At 38.8% G+C, this 14,509-nt stretch overlaps 1 protein-coding gene across 3 annotated transcripts in view; it reads left to right on the top strand.

The window, feature by feature from the left end:
* The window catches only part of USP45 (ubiquitin specific peptidase 45), a 55,435-nt gene that overhangs the window by 11,403 nt on the left and 29,523 nt on the right, over positions 1–14,509 (top strand). For all 3 annotated transcript variants that reach the window (XM_075046660.1, XM_075046661.1, XM_075046662.1), the window contains exons 4-8: positions 1,369–1,472; positions 1,966–2,066; positions 10,390–10,535; positions 11,834–11,929; positions 14,055–14,185. In XM_075046660.1, coding sequence (XP_074902761.1) covers positions 1,369–1,472; positions 1,966–2,066; positions 10,390–10,535; positions 11,834–11,929; positions 14,055–14,185 — 578 coding nt within the window. The remainder of the gene's footprint in view (positions 1–1,368; positions 1,473–1,965; positions 2,067–10,389; positions 10,536–11,833; positions 11,930–14,054; positions 14,186–14,509) is intronic.

Raw genomic sequence — 14,509 nt, 5'->3', positions numbered from 1 at the left:
GCATCACAAGTAGTAAGTAATGGTCCTACCTTTTCTCTGTTCTTCATCTGCATGCTCTTGCCACTTACAGAGAACTGGCTCCAGGAACTGTGTGGTTGCAAAATGCATCTGTTCAGCTGGTTCATCTGGCAGGAGATCCCACAAATACAAATGAATGAAAAAACAAATATGTATATTGCTGAATCAACTTGTACTGTGGACACTCAATTGCTAGATTTGATTGAAATTAGGGAGGAAGGACTGTGCTGAAATGAGAATGCTGTTTTTTGTGGCAGCTAGCCATTAGATTGGATCAGTTATAATGTCAGATCGTGGCCTCAGAGTTTAAAATGGCAGGTCCTGACCCCATGGGCATGCACAGGTTTCTGCCCTGCGAGTGAAGTAAAGCCTGATACAGAAAAATTCAGTTTACAGGCAATGGCACGCTTGGTTCAGCTAATAGTTGCCTGAACAAAGCATTTCACAATTTTCTTAGACTTTCAGTAGGTCTTAGTATAGTAAGGACAGAAGCCCGCTCCTACCAGCAAAGAAACATGGTATTTGCAGGCTTCAGAAGATAGTTAACTAGATCTGAGGAGGGCTCGACTCATATACCTTGTCTCTGAAAATTTGTAGTTAAGAGGGGCTTCTAAAAGGAGTTAACTGTGTGCTTTTTCATGTATATGCTGTTAATAGCCTCCAAAACTCATGCCTCATTCAGACACCAGTCAGAATCTTCTAAGTCCCACTCTGTAGATACTTGAAAAATTGCAAGTGCTTTCTCTCAAAGTTGCTGTGCATAAATGGTGTGTTCTGAGTAGCTTTTTGGTACAAAACAATTTATGTACCTTTCACATTTGCTGTCTGGAATGTATTTGGCATTCCTGAGCAGTGAGGGTTACCTATGCTGTCTTTTCCTTTGATGTTCTGTGGACCAAATATGCTATATAGTCATTCATTCACATTTTTTTAGAGAATTCTTACTTTTGTGAATGGCATCATTTTCTGTCTAATGGTACTTATTCAATACTTATTAAAAAGCTAGGAATGATTTCTTTTAAGTTAAAACAAACAATATATTTTCTGTACTTTCAACTGATTTTTCCAAGTAGAAAAGATGAGATTTTGGGTTTGTATTGTCATTGATTATCCTTTATTAGTAAAAAGAAAATGTGTTCATTTAAAAAAAAACCCTCAACCGATATCTTTATAATATTGGATTATAAAGAATGTTAAACCCTCTCAGTCCTTGAAAATGCTAAATGAATATTTAGGTCGCTATAGCTTTCTGATTTTGAAAAGTGAAGTTTTTGTAGTTTATTTACTGGTAATATAGTCTTTTCCCACTTCCCTTCTTTCCCCTTACTGTGTTGATGTTTCTGTATTTAGGGATGTAGTAAGAACTCAGAAGGCCAGCATTCTCTGAAACACTTCCAAACAGCACGCACAGAACCTCATTGCATTGTTATCAACCTCAGCACATGGATCATATGGTGAGTATGCAGGTGTTTGTGTATGCTTGTATATAAGGACTACGCATAACTTAAAGCAGTGTCTTCTCATGATAAAGAATGATTCTGACAGATAAAGTGAATATAAACAGGAAAGGCAGGCTTTGTGGAGAGAAAACTAGTTTGTTGTTAGGACTCTCAGAGGTGTCACAAATCAATACTAAGATAGAAGTTTGAGTCCATTGTGTTCTGTACAGAGTTGGTTGGCTATAGAAGTTTGTCCTTCCTGCTTGTTTCTATATGATTATTTGCAGGACTGTAAACTGAGATTATTTAAATCTGTAAGTATCGCACTGAATTGGGACTGATCTATAGAAGAGCATATATGAGAGAATTCAATTTTATTCCTCCTTTTAGTGTGAAAAATTGAAACCTAGAGCTTAAGTAATTTGTGGATGGTTGTTAGAGAGGTTTGTTAGAGCTGGGAGGTGCATCCAGATATCCTGAACTCCAGTTTGTTTCTTCTTCTGTTTAGGTGTTATGAATGTGATGAAGAGCTGTCAACACATTGCAACAAAAAAGTTTTGGCTCAGATAGTTGACTTTCTTCAAAAACATGGTTCCAGGGCTGAACCAAGTAAGTTTACACAAATAGTTTTTATCTGGAGACATCTGTAATGTACTGTCTCTAAAAATGAGCATTTCCGATTTTGAGTCATGTTAAACAAAGAATTGAAAAATTATGTATAATGTGAGTATAATGCAGTTTGTAATTGCACAATTACTTGGGCAAGTAATGCCTGTCAAAATATAATGTAATTTTTTTTTCTTCAGTATGATTACATTTTAAAAATATTTTTGGCACTGTAGGACAGTTTTTCCAAATTTTGTCTTTAATGAAGAAAGTTTATTGTAGAGAAGATGTTACCTTAAATAAGATGCCATATAAATTAATGCAGAAAAACTATATAAAAGCATAAATGAATTGAATTTTCCTAGTGTGGATGTGTCACATCTTATAATTTTTCTGATTTAAATTTGTTTTCCACAGTTAATTAAATTTGTTTAAGTGGATTTTCTAGTAATCTGTTGTTAGATGTAATGCTTTCTGTTCATTTATGTTACTGGGTTTTAACTGATAGAATGCTCATTTCTATTAATAGAAAATAGTATTACATTATTTTCTTACGTTAGGAGCCTACTATATCTTCTAACTATGTGTAATAGTAGATAGAACTTTGTATGTGTGGCCCTCAACTGTCTACTCTTGATAAAGTTGATGGTATTTATCCCTGCTGTAACACGCTCAGTAGCATTTCTGGCTTGTGACTTAGCGAGTGTATCGGATTCCAGATTTTCTTCACAAAAAACAGCTTAAGTAAATTTTTAAAACAATTGGTTGCAGTTTTTAGCAGAGATAATCAACTGGTTAGAAGTAAGAGTGGAAAAGAATTGCCTTACTGAATTAGACTAGGTATTCCTCTAGCTGCATGTGCATAAATCCTCCTGGTTTTAAGAGGTGTTACATGTTTTTTGAGGGGAAAAAAATGAAGGGCCACTCAGAAATACATATTTTATATTTTGATCTAGTCACAAGTTGTATGTTAAATTGTTCAATTGTAATAAATTAATAAATTGCTACTTTTTGCATCTTTTTGCTTGGAGCAATGAAAATACAGTATGTGATTTCACTTTTGTTCACAGCTTCAGTTTCAAGTTTACATGTAATAGATGGGTGTTGCAGCTTGCTTGCAGATGAAAATGCTGTAGTGTTTGTTTCGGTTAATTTAAAGGAAACAATTTCATTCTGGTTTTGTACTGCTGGATAAGACTTTCTGAGTGATACATCTCTGTGCTTCATGGTTTAGATTCTTAATTTGTGAAACTTCAAAATATCCGAAGTCATGTGCCAGCCTTGCGAGACAAGCGCAAGCTGCCTCGGCAGCAAGAGGTCTCAGCATGCGGAGGTTGCTCCTGGAGGGCAGTCGTGTCTCCTGCTCCATGCTGGGAAAGGGCTGAGGCTCAAGTGCGAGCTTGTATTCACGCAAAAAGCATGTGTGTACACTTCCAGGAATGTTGTAAAGGTGGAAGTTTGCGAGCTTCTCCACGTGCCAAAGTATGGCTGTGCTGAGCAGTTTGGATCCTCTTCTTGAGAGCTCTGGGAATGTTGGCCCCAAGATGATTTGTTGGGTTTTCTTGAGTGGCAAGGAAAAGAGGAAAACCCTGTTTGCCTGGCATGGTCTGTTGCTCTGGGCCGTGTTCCTCACTAGAAGAGGCTGGGAAACAGCTGTGTATTGATAAATAAGTGGTATGCGTGAGAGGGAATTCCCAACCGGAGTTGGCATTCTTGTTTCACTTTGATAACTGTGACAGCAATGCCTTTTCTGTTTTATGTCAAATACTTGGGCTGACACAGTTGGTACTTCCCCTAAAGAAATGTAACTTAAGTAAGATTTTTTTCTTTTCTTTAAATTAGACTGCCTTTGAGGATTTTTTAAAAATAAAATCTGAAATTGAAATGTAGTTCATGCTGTTGTCCAGAACAAAAAGGACACCAAGTATAACAGTGAAAATTAACTCTACTATTGATAACTTATCTTTTGGGTTTTTTATGTGTGGCATTTTATTTCATGTTACAGTGGTATTTTCAGTGTAAGTGTCATCCTTTAAATTATTAGTTGGCTTAGTTTTTTAAATGTTGTATATTCAGGCATTAAAAACATAAACTAATCTTAAATAAATGAAAAATAACTCATGAGAAACAAGTTCAAATTTCTCACTTAAAAATCAGTCTTCTGCTTTTTCCCCATTGCTTTTCTGTTTCTTCCTAAAAAAGCAGCCAAAGTGAAGACACTTAAATTTCATATCAGAATGTGGCACTGTAACAACAATTCATCTTATGTCTGGATTTCTTTCTGTTGTAACAACTGGTTGGCATGGTGCATCATTAAAATTCAAATAGCATTGTGTAGAAATTTCTGCAGAAATGCAGTATGAACATGGATATAAGTAACAGATGAGGGCTGCTAGGTTTTTTTTGGTTCTTAAAAGTGCAGGAGTCATTTAAAGATAAAATAATCAGCTTTAACATGTAAGGAAGGGTTATATAGATTTCCTAATTAATGCATCTTGGAAAATAAACAAAAGCAAAATGCTTGTCATTTGGTACTAATGTGGTGGAATAGTGTGGCAGCAGGATCCCTGCTTTTCACTCGGCCTCTCATAAAGATTCAACTTCACTTCAGCTGTAAAAATGTGCAAATTACATTACTACTACATGACTGACTTTTGTAATTACATTAAGCGATTGAGATAAATCCCAGTGCTGGGTTCCCAAAAGAATGCTTGCAGCTGTGTGATTTTCGCATCTGATCCTATGGTTTGTTGTACCCAGCAATGCCTGCTTTTTTTTGTGTTTTGTTTTCTTTTTCCTTTTTTTTTTTTTTAGAGGAGTCTGTTTGGTTAAGAGGTCATGTTGGGCACAAGATGGAAGAATAAAGCAAGATTGCTTTCTAGGGTGTACCACCCAGAAATTTGTTTTGTGGAAAAGGTTAGCAGGCCATGATGATTTTCACAGAAAGGCAGGTGCAGTATTGTCCGTGTGGCACACTTGTGAGCTTCACATGGACATAATGCACATGTAGTACACAGAAACCATGCTGAGACATTGCGATCTGCATGTCTGCTCATTTGCTGGAGAAAATAAATTGTTTTGCAGTCTTAAAAGTGAATATTATGCGTATTTTCCTTTACAAAAGCCAAATTAGACATCGGTGGAGACGTAAGATTGCATACTCAATTTTTTTATAGAGCAGTTAATTAAATTGGTTTCTGTGGCAATAGAATGGGAAGGAAGAATATTTATTCTTAAATTTTTTAGTTAAATTTATTGTTGGGAAGGTCAAGCAGAGGAATGAGATTTTGCTAGTAAGTTCAGCTGCCCAGATTTGCCAATAGGTGAAAGTTAGAAACTTGGTTTCTATTTTAATGGATATAAATGATGTAAAACAAAGATTTAAAAAGATATAATTTTACATTACAGGTAATAGGTGTTAACTTGTTTGGAAAAACAAATAGTACAATGAATAACTTTTCAGATTTGCATTTGTCTGTTGATATTAGCAGTTGTCAAAGGATCGCACTGAAAAAAATAATTGCATTCTTTCATAACTGATTTTCACTACATGTAGTTTGGAGCTCGAAGTCATATAAGTCCAGTCTATCTACTTAAAAATAAAATTAACTAGCAGAATAAAGCAGAATATGTTGATTCCCTAAATCTGAGATACACTTCAGCAAAAAGACATTTCTGTTGTCGGTCATAAATTTTCTTTCAAGTTTACTTACTTGTTAAGGGCTGCTGTTAATTATAAACGTTGCAAAGAAATGAAAACTGAATCATTGGCAAAAAATTTTTTAGATATTCTGTAATTTTTATCCATGGATTCTTCCCTTTCCTGTCCATGTACTTATTTACTTGTGAGGTGTGGCACAAGTCATCTGAGAGTATAGGATCAAAACTGGTGCTTGAACAGTTTGCTCTTTCACACTGTACAGACATGTTTTTTAGTTTATAATGTTCTGGCAGAATCAGAGAAATAAAATTGCAGTTTGTAATCTTTAATTCGGTAGGATTGTAACGCCGCAAGAGAAACTGGGCTTTTGAAATGTAAAGCTAGTGACCATTTCAGAAGAGAACTGTGCTGTTTTTCTAAGGGTTAGATTCTCATTGTTGTACAGTGTTGGAAAAAAAATTTCCAGTTTTTTAAATAAAAAAGGAGTGCCAGACAATTTAGTAGCATTTCATAATACAGTATGATGAGAACTTGGTAAAAAAAAGGCAATCTATTAACATTGCTTTTACTGTGAAGACCTTCAGCTGAAGTACCAGAGTTGTATTCAATAGAAAAGGCTTGACCTTGGAATAAAAGTGCACATTCCTGTAACCCTCATTTTTAATTAAAAAAAAAAAAGTTGCATTGAAAAGATGAGCAAAAATGCTTACTCCCCTTGCTGAAAGAAAAATTGGATGTCATTTATCTTTTTGCTTGCATACCATCTGCAGCCCCAGGCACAGCTCAGTTTCAGCAAGGGCGGCACAGAAGTCCACGTGCGCAGCGAATGTTTGAAATACTGGCAAAACAAATTGATAGGGAACCTGCAATAAGATTTCTGAATGTCTTTTGCAAGTGGATGTGTCAGCGCCGTGTGCCTTTGTACACCCGGTCCGGTGACTTGCTCTGATTCACGGAGTGAATCATTGCCTGTGTTAACGCTGGGTTAGGAATCTCAGCCGCACGCCCATGAGGCCGGTGCTGTGCAGCTGTGGGACAAAACGATGTCCCCTGCCTCCAGAGAGCTTACGAGACAAGGCTACAGGTGAGCAGACGTAGGTAAAAAAGGCTGAAGAAAAGAGTGGCAAGGAAAGTGTGCGCTGCAGGCAAGAGCTGTAGCAGAGGAGCCGTCTCTCACCGCTGTCCTCTTTCCGGTGGGTCTGGTGGGAAGGGGCTTTGCAGGGTGACGTGGGGAAGCTTTGCCGAGCACGAGGTGGTCGGTAGGGTGTGACGGGTCGGACGGAGAGCCGGGCGACGGGTCTCGGCCTCTGGAGCGAGTGCTCCGGCAGGGCGTCCCTGCAGCCAGATGGGCTTTGTCCAGGGAGTCGGGGGGTGGTGATCAAGGCACAACCTGGGTGAGAGTTTTCCCTGTATTAGAAAGGCCACCTCTACAACAAAACTGCGGAAGGAGTCTGACGGAGAGGCGTAGTCTGAATGCGTGAGCCCCGAAACAGTCACCATCGGATCCGCGGTGCCCGCTGTGGAGGGACAGGCCCGCCTGGGGCTGATGTCCGCCGTGCCCGAGAAGGGCAGAGGAGTTGAGGGTCACCATGGGTACCCTTCTAAAAGATGTAATAGTGAACTAAGGACAGAAATCAATCTATGGATTTAATTACTTTTGTGCTTTTCACCCACCTTGCTCTTTTTAACGTTAACGAGGTCCTTCATAACAGGTATTACTGCACGCGGATGATGGCTTGGGCTACTTTTCTCCTGTTTGGCCAGGAGCTGAAGACCCTTGTGGGCAGCAGCAGATGACAGCCATTTCGATGGAATCCTTCCGCTGAGGCCCTTGTTGTGTCTGTGCTGGCTTAAAAGTCACTTTTCATATCCAAAAGCACGCCTGTTAAAACATTACAGGGTTGCAAGATTGAGTTGGCAAGAGTCCATGAAACAGTTCAGTGCAAATTCACTTTAAAAAATTACATATTAGCCTTTTGATTAATAACATGCTTGTAGCCTTGGGTTAATCTTGCAGAAGGACCCTCCAGCCCCAATCTGTAGAAGTATTAGCTATCACAGTCATTACCAGCATCTTCTATTAAGACTGACCAACTCTTCACATGTCAACTAAACATTCAGCTTCAGGCCTGTCTGTCATTTGTCACTGAGCTGGGGACACTGAGCAGAGTTAAATTAAAAACTGCTGTCTGTCCTCTGGCTCTGTACATGTCCTTAAAAATATCTGTTTGGAATGGCAAAGCAACACTTTTCTGTCAAGACTTTTTCAGAGATACGAAAAACCTAGTAGAATGTCACATGGATTTTGTTTGTAAAATTAAAAAATCAAGAGGCGGTAATTAAAACCTTCTGAATGAAAGGAGGTTCCTAGACTTCAGTAACAACATGGAGGCCTTTTCTTAATTTACTGCTGCTTCTTCTGATCCCTATACTAATTATCCAGCTTTGTGGCAATTGGATGTCTGGTTCTCATTTATTGTGTTTTATAATTGCATATTCATCCAGCTCTTATCGCAAAGCTGGATGCTTCGGCTTTGTTTTCCCTTCCTTAAATAATTTATATGTAAGGTTCAGCAAATGGAACCTTGCTACTTGTGTGAAGCTGCCATTTAACCATGAAGTGAAATGCTTTTATCGAGTTTGCCCTGCAGATATGGTCCGCTGTGGCAGTGCTGTCCATATTTGGTGGCTGTGCAAGGAGAGCCAGGTGGTGCTGCAAAGCATAGCACAGTGAAGCGTGGACAGATCTAGGTTTGACATTTGTCATCCTGTACTGCTAAAGGGAAGAGAAAAATCTGCTTTTCCATATGCTTATGCTTTAATTTTTGCCTGCAGTTTTGTCCAGATGGCCTTGTGAACATTGTTTACTTTAAGATGCTGTCCCAGATGTTTTTGAATGCCGATGGATAAATGCAACAACTGTGGTATACTAATACACAAATTATTTACACAATTTTGGCTTTTTTTTTTTCCTCTTTTTTTTTTCTTTTTAACCATCTCTTCTCCCCAGCACTGCTCTGTTTGGCACACTTTTCTGAGGGGAAGAAGTCTCCACTTACATTACTAAATTTCTGAAAGTGAGCAGTGCCTTCCAGTTGCAGACACTTGGAGTTCCCATTCTCCTGCTATAATTCTGTTGGAGCTCTGCGTGGGTGGACGAGTCTCAGACACTGTAGTGTGCCCCTTGTAAGCATGTCAATTAAAAGGTGTTGCTGCATGTAGCCCATAAAACAGTGACTGTTTCAGGGTGTGAGCAGCTCCCAAGCTATTTGTCATTTGTTGCGTTCAAAAACACTTTGTCTGCTTTTTCAAGGAGAACTTGGTCTCTTACTTTGCCCTTGTACTGTCTTAATTTTCCACACGAGTGGAGAGTATTTTAAAGCTGTGTAAGCAGTATTACCAAGAACATTTAAAATGTTTTTAAACAGCAAAGCACCTCTAACTGTGTTTTGACAAACTCCGATATAATTTGGAAAAATAATTATGCCTTGATGGCATTATAGGGTGCAGACAGACTGCGTCACAAGCTTGTTGCCAGATACAATAGATATTTTAATGACTCTTTTTTTATTTAATTATATTTTTTCATCTTCTAAGCAAGAAGCTACCTAGAGTGTACATAAAAGAACCTTTTGGCATGAGCATTTCATTAACGTAAATAGGTCTGTTAGTTATTTCTCAAGAACACTTTAATGAGACTTCAATGTGAAACTCATTAGGACAAATATATGAATTCATATGTCAAGACAGAGATTGCAGCATCACAGTTCTTGGCATCTATTAAGTCCATAACTCGTTTACATTGACATGCATTGTTAATCAATATTTAAGACACTGCAGATGTCAGTAATGTTCATATTTAGTCCTGCAACCATGACAATATGAAAGTTGCTAGTAGAATTCGAGGCTAAATATTGTTATCTCAAGTCTTTCCATTACCTCTAGGCTACAAGTTAATGACTGTCTAACTTTGCTGCCCCTCATCTATTTAAATAACAAGGGAAATAGGGAAATATGTGGATGTTATACTGGTAGCATTTTCCATTGCAGTTTTATCAAATTTTTGTTGTTTGAAATTAAAACACTAGCATTGTATGTATTTGGGTTGTGTTAGCAATTCCTCAGGCTGTGACGAAGGGAGGTGAGTCAAGGAGCAAATGTAGCGTTTGGGGAAACTGATAACTCCGATTTGTCTGTTGACCGAGTTGTACAAGGCAATTCAAACAGACCACCATAACTGATAAAGACTTGCAGCATTCAGGTGGTAACTTTTGGTACCTCTTCAAATGCACCAAAAAGCAGCCTTTGTGTGGTTTTTCTAGTGTGTCTAATGAACGTACATCTTAACTGCCTATTGTTAATAAACTAACAAAGCCTGGTTTACTTTATTTATTGCTTGGGTAATTGAAGAAGTTACAGTCTTATGGGACAGTATGATTATTGTGGAAGGTTTTGTTGGATATATGTAGTTGTTGGGGAGAATTTTTTTTTCCCCCGGGGTTAAACTGCTGATGTCTCTTTTTTTTTAAAAATACATAAAGCAGCTTAGAGTACCATCATGTGTTTTTCTGCATATGTTAAAAATGATAAACGTGAGCCATGGAAGGACTGAATTGATTAAACTATGCAATTACATAGTAATATTAATCTATAATTTAATTATAGGTTCATCAAAAATCATACGACTCCGTGAAGAAAACAGTGAAACAAGTGAAATACCGAAAGGAAAAAGTTCTGGTAATGGTGCATCCGTTCCAGTTAAAGGAATAAATAATTTAGGAAATACGTGCTTTTTTAATGCTGTCATGCAGGTAAGATGGAAAGATCATACAGCTTTCCCTTAATAGCTTTCAGAAATACTTAATCTGTATAAACTGTGGACTTCAGAAAAGGTTATGACTGCTACCAGTCTTCATTCTGCTTTCTGAAGGCCCTTTTCAAATTCTTTTTACTCCTTGCTATCCAAGCAATATTTCCTGTTATAACAAAAAAGAATTCCTGGATCAGTAGCATTTTTCACAGTAATGAGACATATGAAAATGTCAAGTGTTTTACACACTGCATATGTGTGTGGGTTGTACTCTAGCATATGGTTTTATTTGTAGTTCAGCATTAGGCAGTCGTGAGTAATGCACAGCATTTACCGTACTGGTGGGTGTGAAAAGTGGTACTTTATGCATAATGGGAATGTCTGCACTGTGCATTGTGATCATTTTAAACACCTATAATGGATGCAGTTATAAAAGTACTTTTTTGTGATTTATGTTTTTTTTTTCTGACCAGAATAAGAGGAATGAACTATGCTAATACACTTTTATTGATGTTGAGTCTACAACTAAACCAACATCCTCTAAAAAAGCAGCAGCCTTAGCGGGTTTTATATTGGACTGCCCTATTGCTTGTCAGTTGAGCAGAGACATTTTTATGTCTGGAGACAGGAGTGAACAAATGAGAGAAAACTGCTACAAAGATGTTCTGAACTGGCACTCTACCTTGTGTTTATGGTGGTGATTACAAAACTCAGCAAACAAATAGTAAATTTGTAAGGAGTAGAATAACTGCAAATTATTCTCTGTCCATACTTAGGGCATTGTAGAAACCTAAGTGATCTGCAGTCAAAGTTAACCAAAAATAAAAAACAAAGCTGAGATATGTGGAGTTGGTTTCTCTCTTAAATTCAGAGAGAGAATGCTTTTCAGTGTGCCAAAGCCTTTGTGCTTCTTGGGGCACAATGAGGGAGACTGCAGAGTTTAAAAGAAACAAATGATTACTGATACTAATGTCCGCACCATAAAAAAACCAAACCAAAACAAAAAAACCCCACCCCAATCTTGTTATTCAACAAAAATAACAAAGTTATTACTAGGAAACTATTTTGGAATTACAGAAACAGAATTAGATACAATTGTAGAAACAGTCTGAGATCAATGATCTTGGCTCTTGTAAGGGTGATACCTGCTTTTTCCGGTGGTCTGATTTAAACCTCAGTTGTACATTTTGAAATATGTCTCATTTTGTCTCTCCCTAAAGCTAGGATTTGTAACTAAAGGAAAATGTATACTTGAAAGATCAGCGTGTCTTTCTTGGGTTTATTTCTTTTTTCTTTAAGAACTTGGCACAGACTCACGTACTAAATGAACTGGTGTATGAGATGAAGGAGAAAGGAACAAAGTTAAAAATCTGTCATACTTCAGACTCCCAATTGGTAAGTATACAGTGAGAAATACAAATTTGGGGAAATGTGGGAAGAAGCTGGAGGATGGGAAATCGCATCTCCATTAAAGACATACTCTTACTCTCCTGTTTCTTTTGCCTTTTAATTGTTTAGCTGGTTTATGATATCTGTGAACTCACTCCTTTTACGAAACGAATTATTCAGCCCTGGAGGAGGAGGAATAATCACTTCCTTTCAAATTTTGTGTCACTGAAGTAGCAAATGATGCCTGACCTTAAGAAAGTGGCTGGCTTATTTTTGTTTCTCATTTCATTGCTTCAGTATGAATGTATGATACAAGAAATAGTGTATTTGGCTCTAGAAAGTGTTCATGAAGTATTTTATTCCAGTCTGTCCCAGACCTTCATTTATAAGGCTTGTAAAATTTATTATGTGCTTCATGGGCTAGAGGATTAAACTGAGAGAAGCAAAATTTCAGTGAGGACCAAATTTCTTGTCCACAAGCTCATTACAGGCATATGGGAAAGAGACTGCTGTGGTTATTATTAAAAGAATATGCTGCTGTTCCTGGTCATGTCTTAGAGACTTGGGTTTTCATAATATGTTGTTGGCAATGAAGATAATACCCCTTTCTCTCTGCTAGCTAAAGAAAGCAGTTTAGAGATGATTTTTTATTCTTTTTTTTTCTTTTTCTGCTGTTCACTGGGAGCTTTCTGGTGGTAGTGAGGGTTGAGGGGTGGGATTCTGTTTCAGATACCTCTGAAATGATGAAGATTTCTGTACGTTGCTGTCGGTGATGTTCATAGCTTCTCCAGGCAAGAACAGTGTGAAATTTACTGCATTGCTGTCTATATTTCCTCCAGTGGCAGTTCTGGGCAGCAACATGTTTCACTAAGTTATCCTGAGCCACAGCGGAGGTCTGGAGCTTGTTTGTGCCCGGAGGCTTAGAAAGCCAGTGGTACGTTGGCTTATGCTTGATGTGAAACTTGCACAGCCATAAGGTTGAAAGATTGATTTTTTGTTTAATGGCAATGCTTACAATGTAAATAAGATCTTCGGAGCAAAGTCTGTGTTTTCTGGTCTTTGTATGTCAACACAGAATTAGAGGGCAGCAGTAGTCTAACTAATAGTAATGTAGAAACTCCCAGCTTCCTGCTTGGTAAAGGGCATTTTTCCACCTTTTGATGGTGCATTATTCTGATAATGCAAATACTCTATATTTGTGTCTATCCACAGCGCTTATGTTTTCTGTGGATCGGCTTTCTGGGCGAGGCAGCCTCTCTAATTGTTTGTCCAGCAGTTGTGATCTGTTTTTGTGAGAGTCGGGCCAGCGAGTAGGAAGCAGTGTGGTCTTGTATGAACCTGGGAGCGCGTTAGGGAGGGCTGGCGATCTGTGGTCGTTGGGACACACGTGGCATAAGCAGTGCAGGAGCGTTTCCTGCTCTAAGACGGGCTTGGGTGGCTGCTGGCCCGCTCCTTCCAGCCCAGGACCTGCTGGCTGGGGCGAATCTCCTACCAGGAGGGGCTGCATGGGCTGTGCCCGGGGTCTGTCCCCCGCTGCCACGGCGGATCTGCGGGGTCTGCTGTCGGCTCCTGCTGAGAACCACCGCCGGTGCCTTCCCGGCGCCTGGTTCCTGGAGGAACAGGGTACGTTTCTGTGGCTGTCGGACATGTGGAAATTCCGATGTGCGGCGCTCAGGCCAGAGAAGCTGGCCACCCCTTTCGTGAGGTGGAGTAGACAGAGTGCTGCTGAGATCTGTCTTGCGCTGGCCCACGGAGGAGGTCGCCCGCGACGTCTCTCCAGCTGAATTTCAGTGCACATGGGAGTAAGAGTAAAGCAGCCAATACAGGAGGTGGTCTGTTTTGGTGAGAGTCAGACTGGCTCATTGACATGCCTGTTCCCAAAACTACTGGTTACCAACCAATTTGCTCAACAAGAATTGTTTGGTTTTGCAACTATTACTACTTAAATAATAAGCTTTCTCTTCAACTATTCCAGTCATGTCAGTGACATTGACATTTAAAAAAAAACAACCCCAAAACACTCTTAAGACTGAAAGTTACATTGTTCTTTGTCATAAACATACTAACTTCAGGTAAGTCTTGTCTGTCATTAACTTTGAAATCTGATGTGCAGTTTACCTTTGCTTTGAAGGATCCTTTGGTGGTAAACCTCTCCAGCCCGGGACCTTTGACTTCAGCGATGTTCTTGTTCCTTCACAGCATGAGGGAGGCTGGAAAAGGTCCTCTTTCTCCCAAAGTGCTGTTCAGTCAGCTTTGTCAAAAGTACGTATTGTCAGTATCTTTTACTTATTTATTTATTTTTTAATTTCCAGTGATACGTTTCTAAGTGTGCCTTGTCTGTTGTCCTTTCTAAGGTGCCATTAGATTTTTACTGGGCAGTCCAGAAAATGTGCTCTTCATATTTTAAAGTTGCAGGGCTCCTTATTGCGCTCCAGGGTTGTACCTCCTCTTCATGAAATGTATGGCCCAGTCCATAACCACTAGCTTTGAATGGGCTTTGAACTGAGTGCGAGGGGGCAGAAGAGGGCATGGTAAAACTGAAGAAAACAGAATTACTTTTCAGGTTTTGTTGTATATTAGCATAAA

The sequence above is a fragment of the Buteo buteo genome, chromosome 15 (assembly GCF_964188355.1).
Source record: "Buteo buteo chromosome 15, bButBut1.hap1.1, whole genome shotgun sequence".
Classification (NCBI taxonomy): domain Eukaryota; kingdom Metazoa; phylum Chordata; class Aves; order Accipitriformes; family Accipitridae; genus Buteo; species Buteo buteo.
The sequence above is the reverse complement of the archived record's forward strand: the minus strand, read 5'-3'. Positions and strand labels throughout refer to the sequence as shown.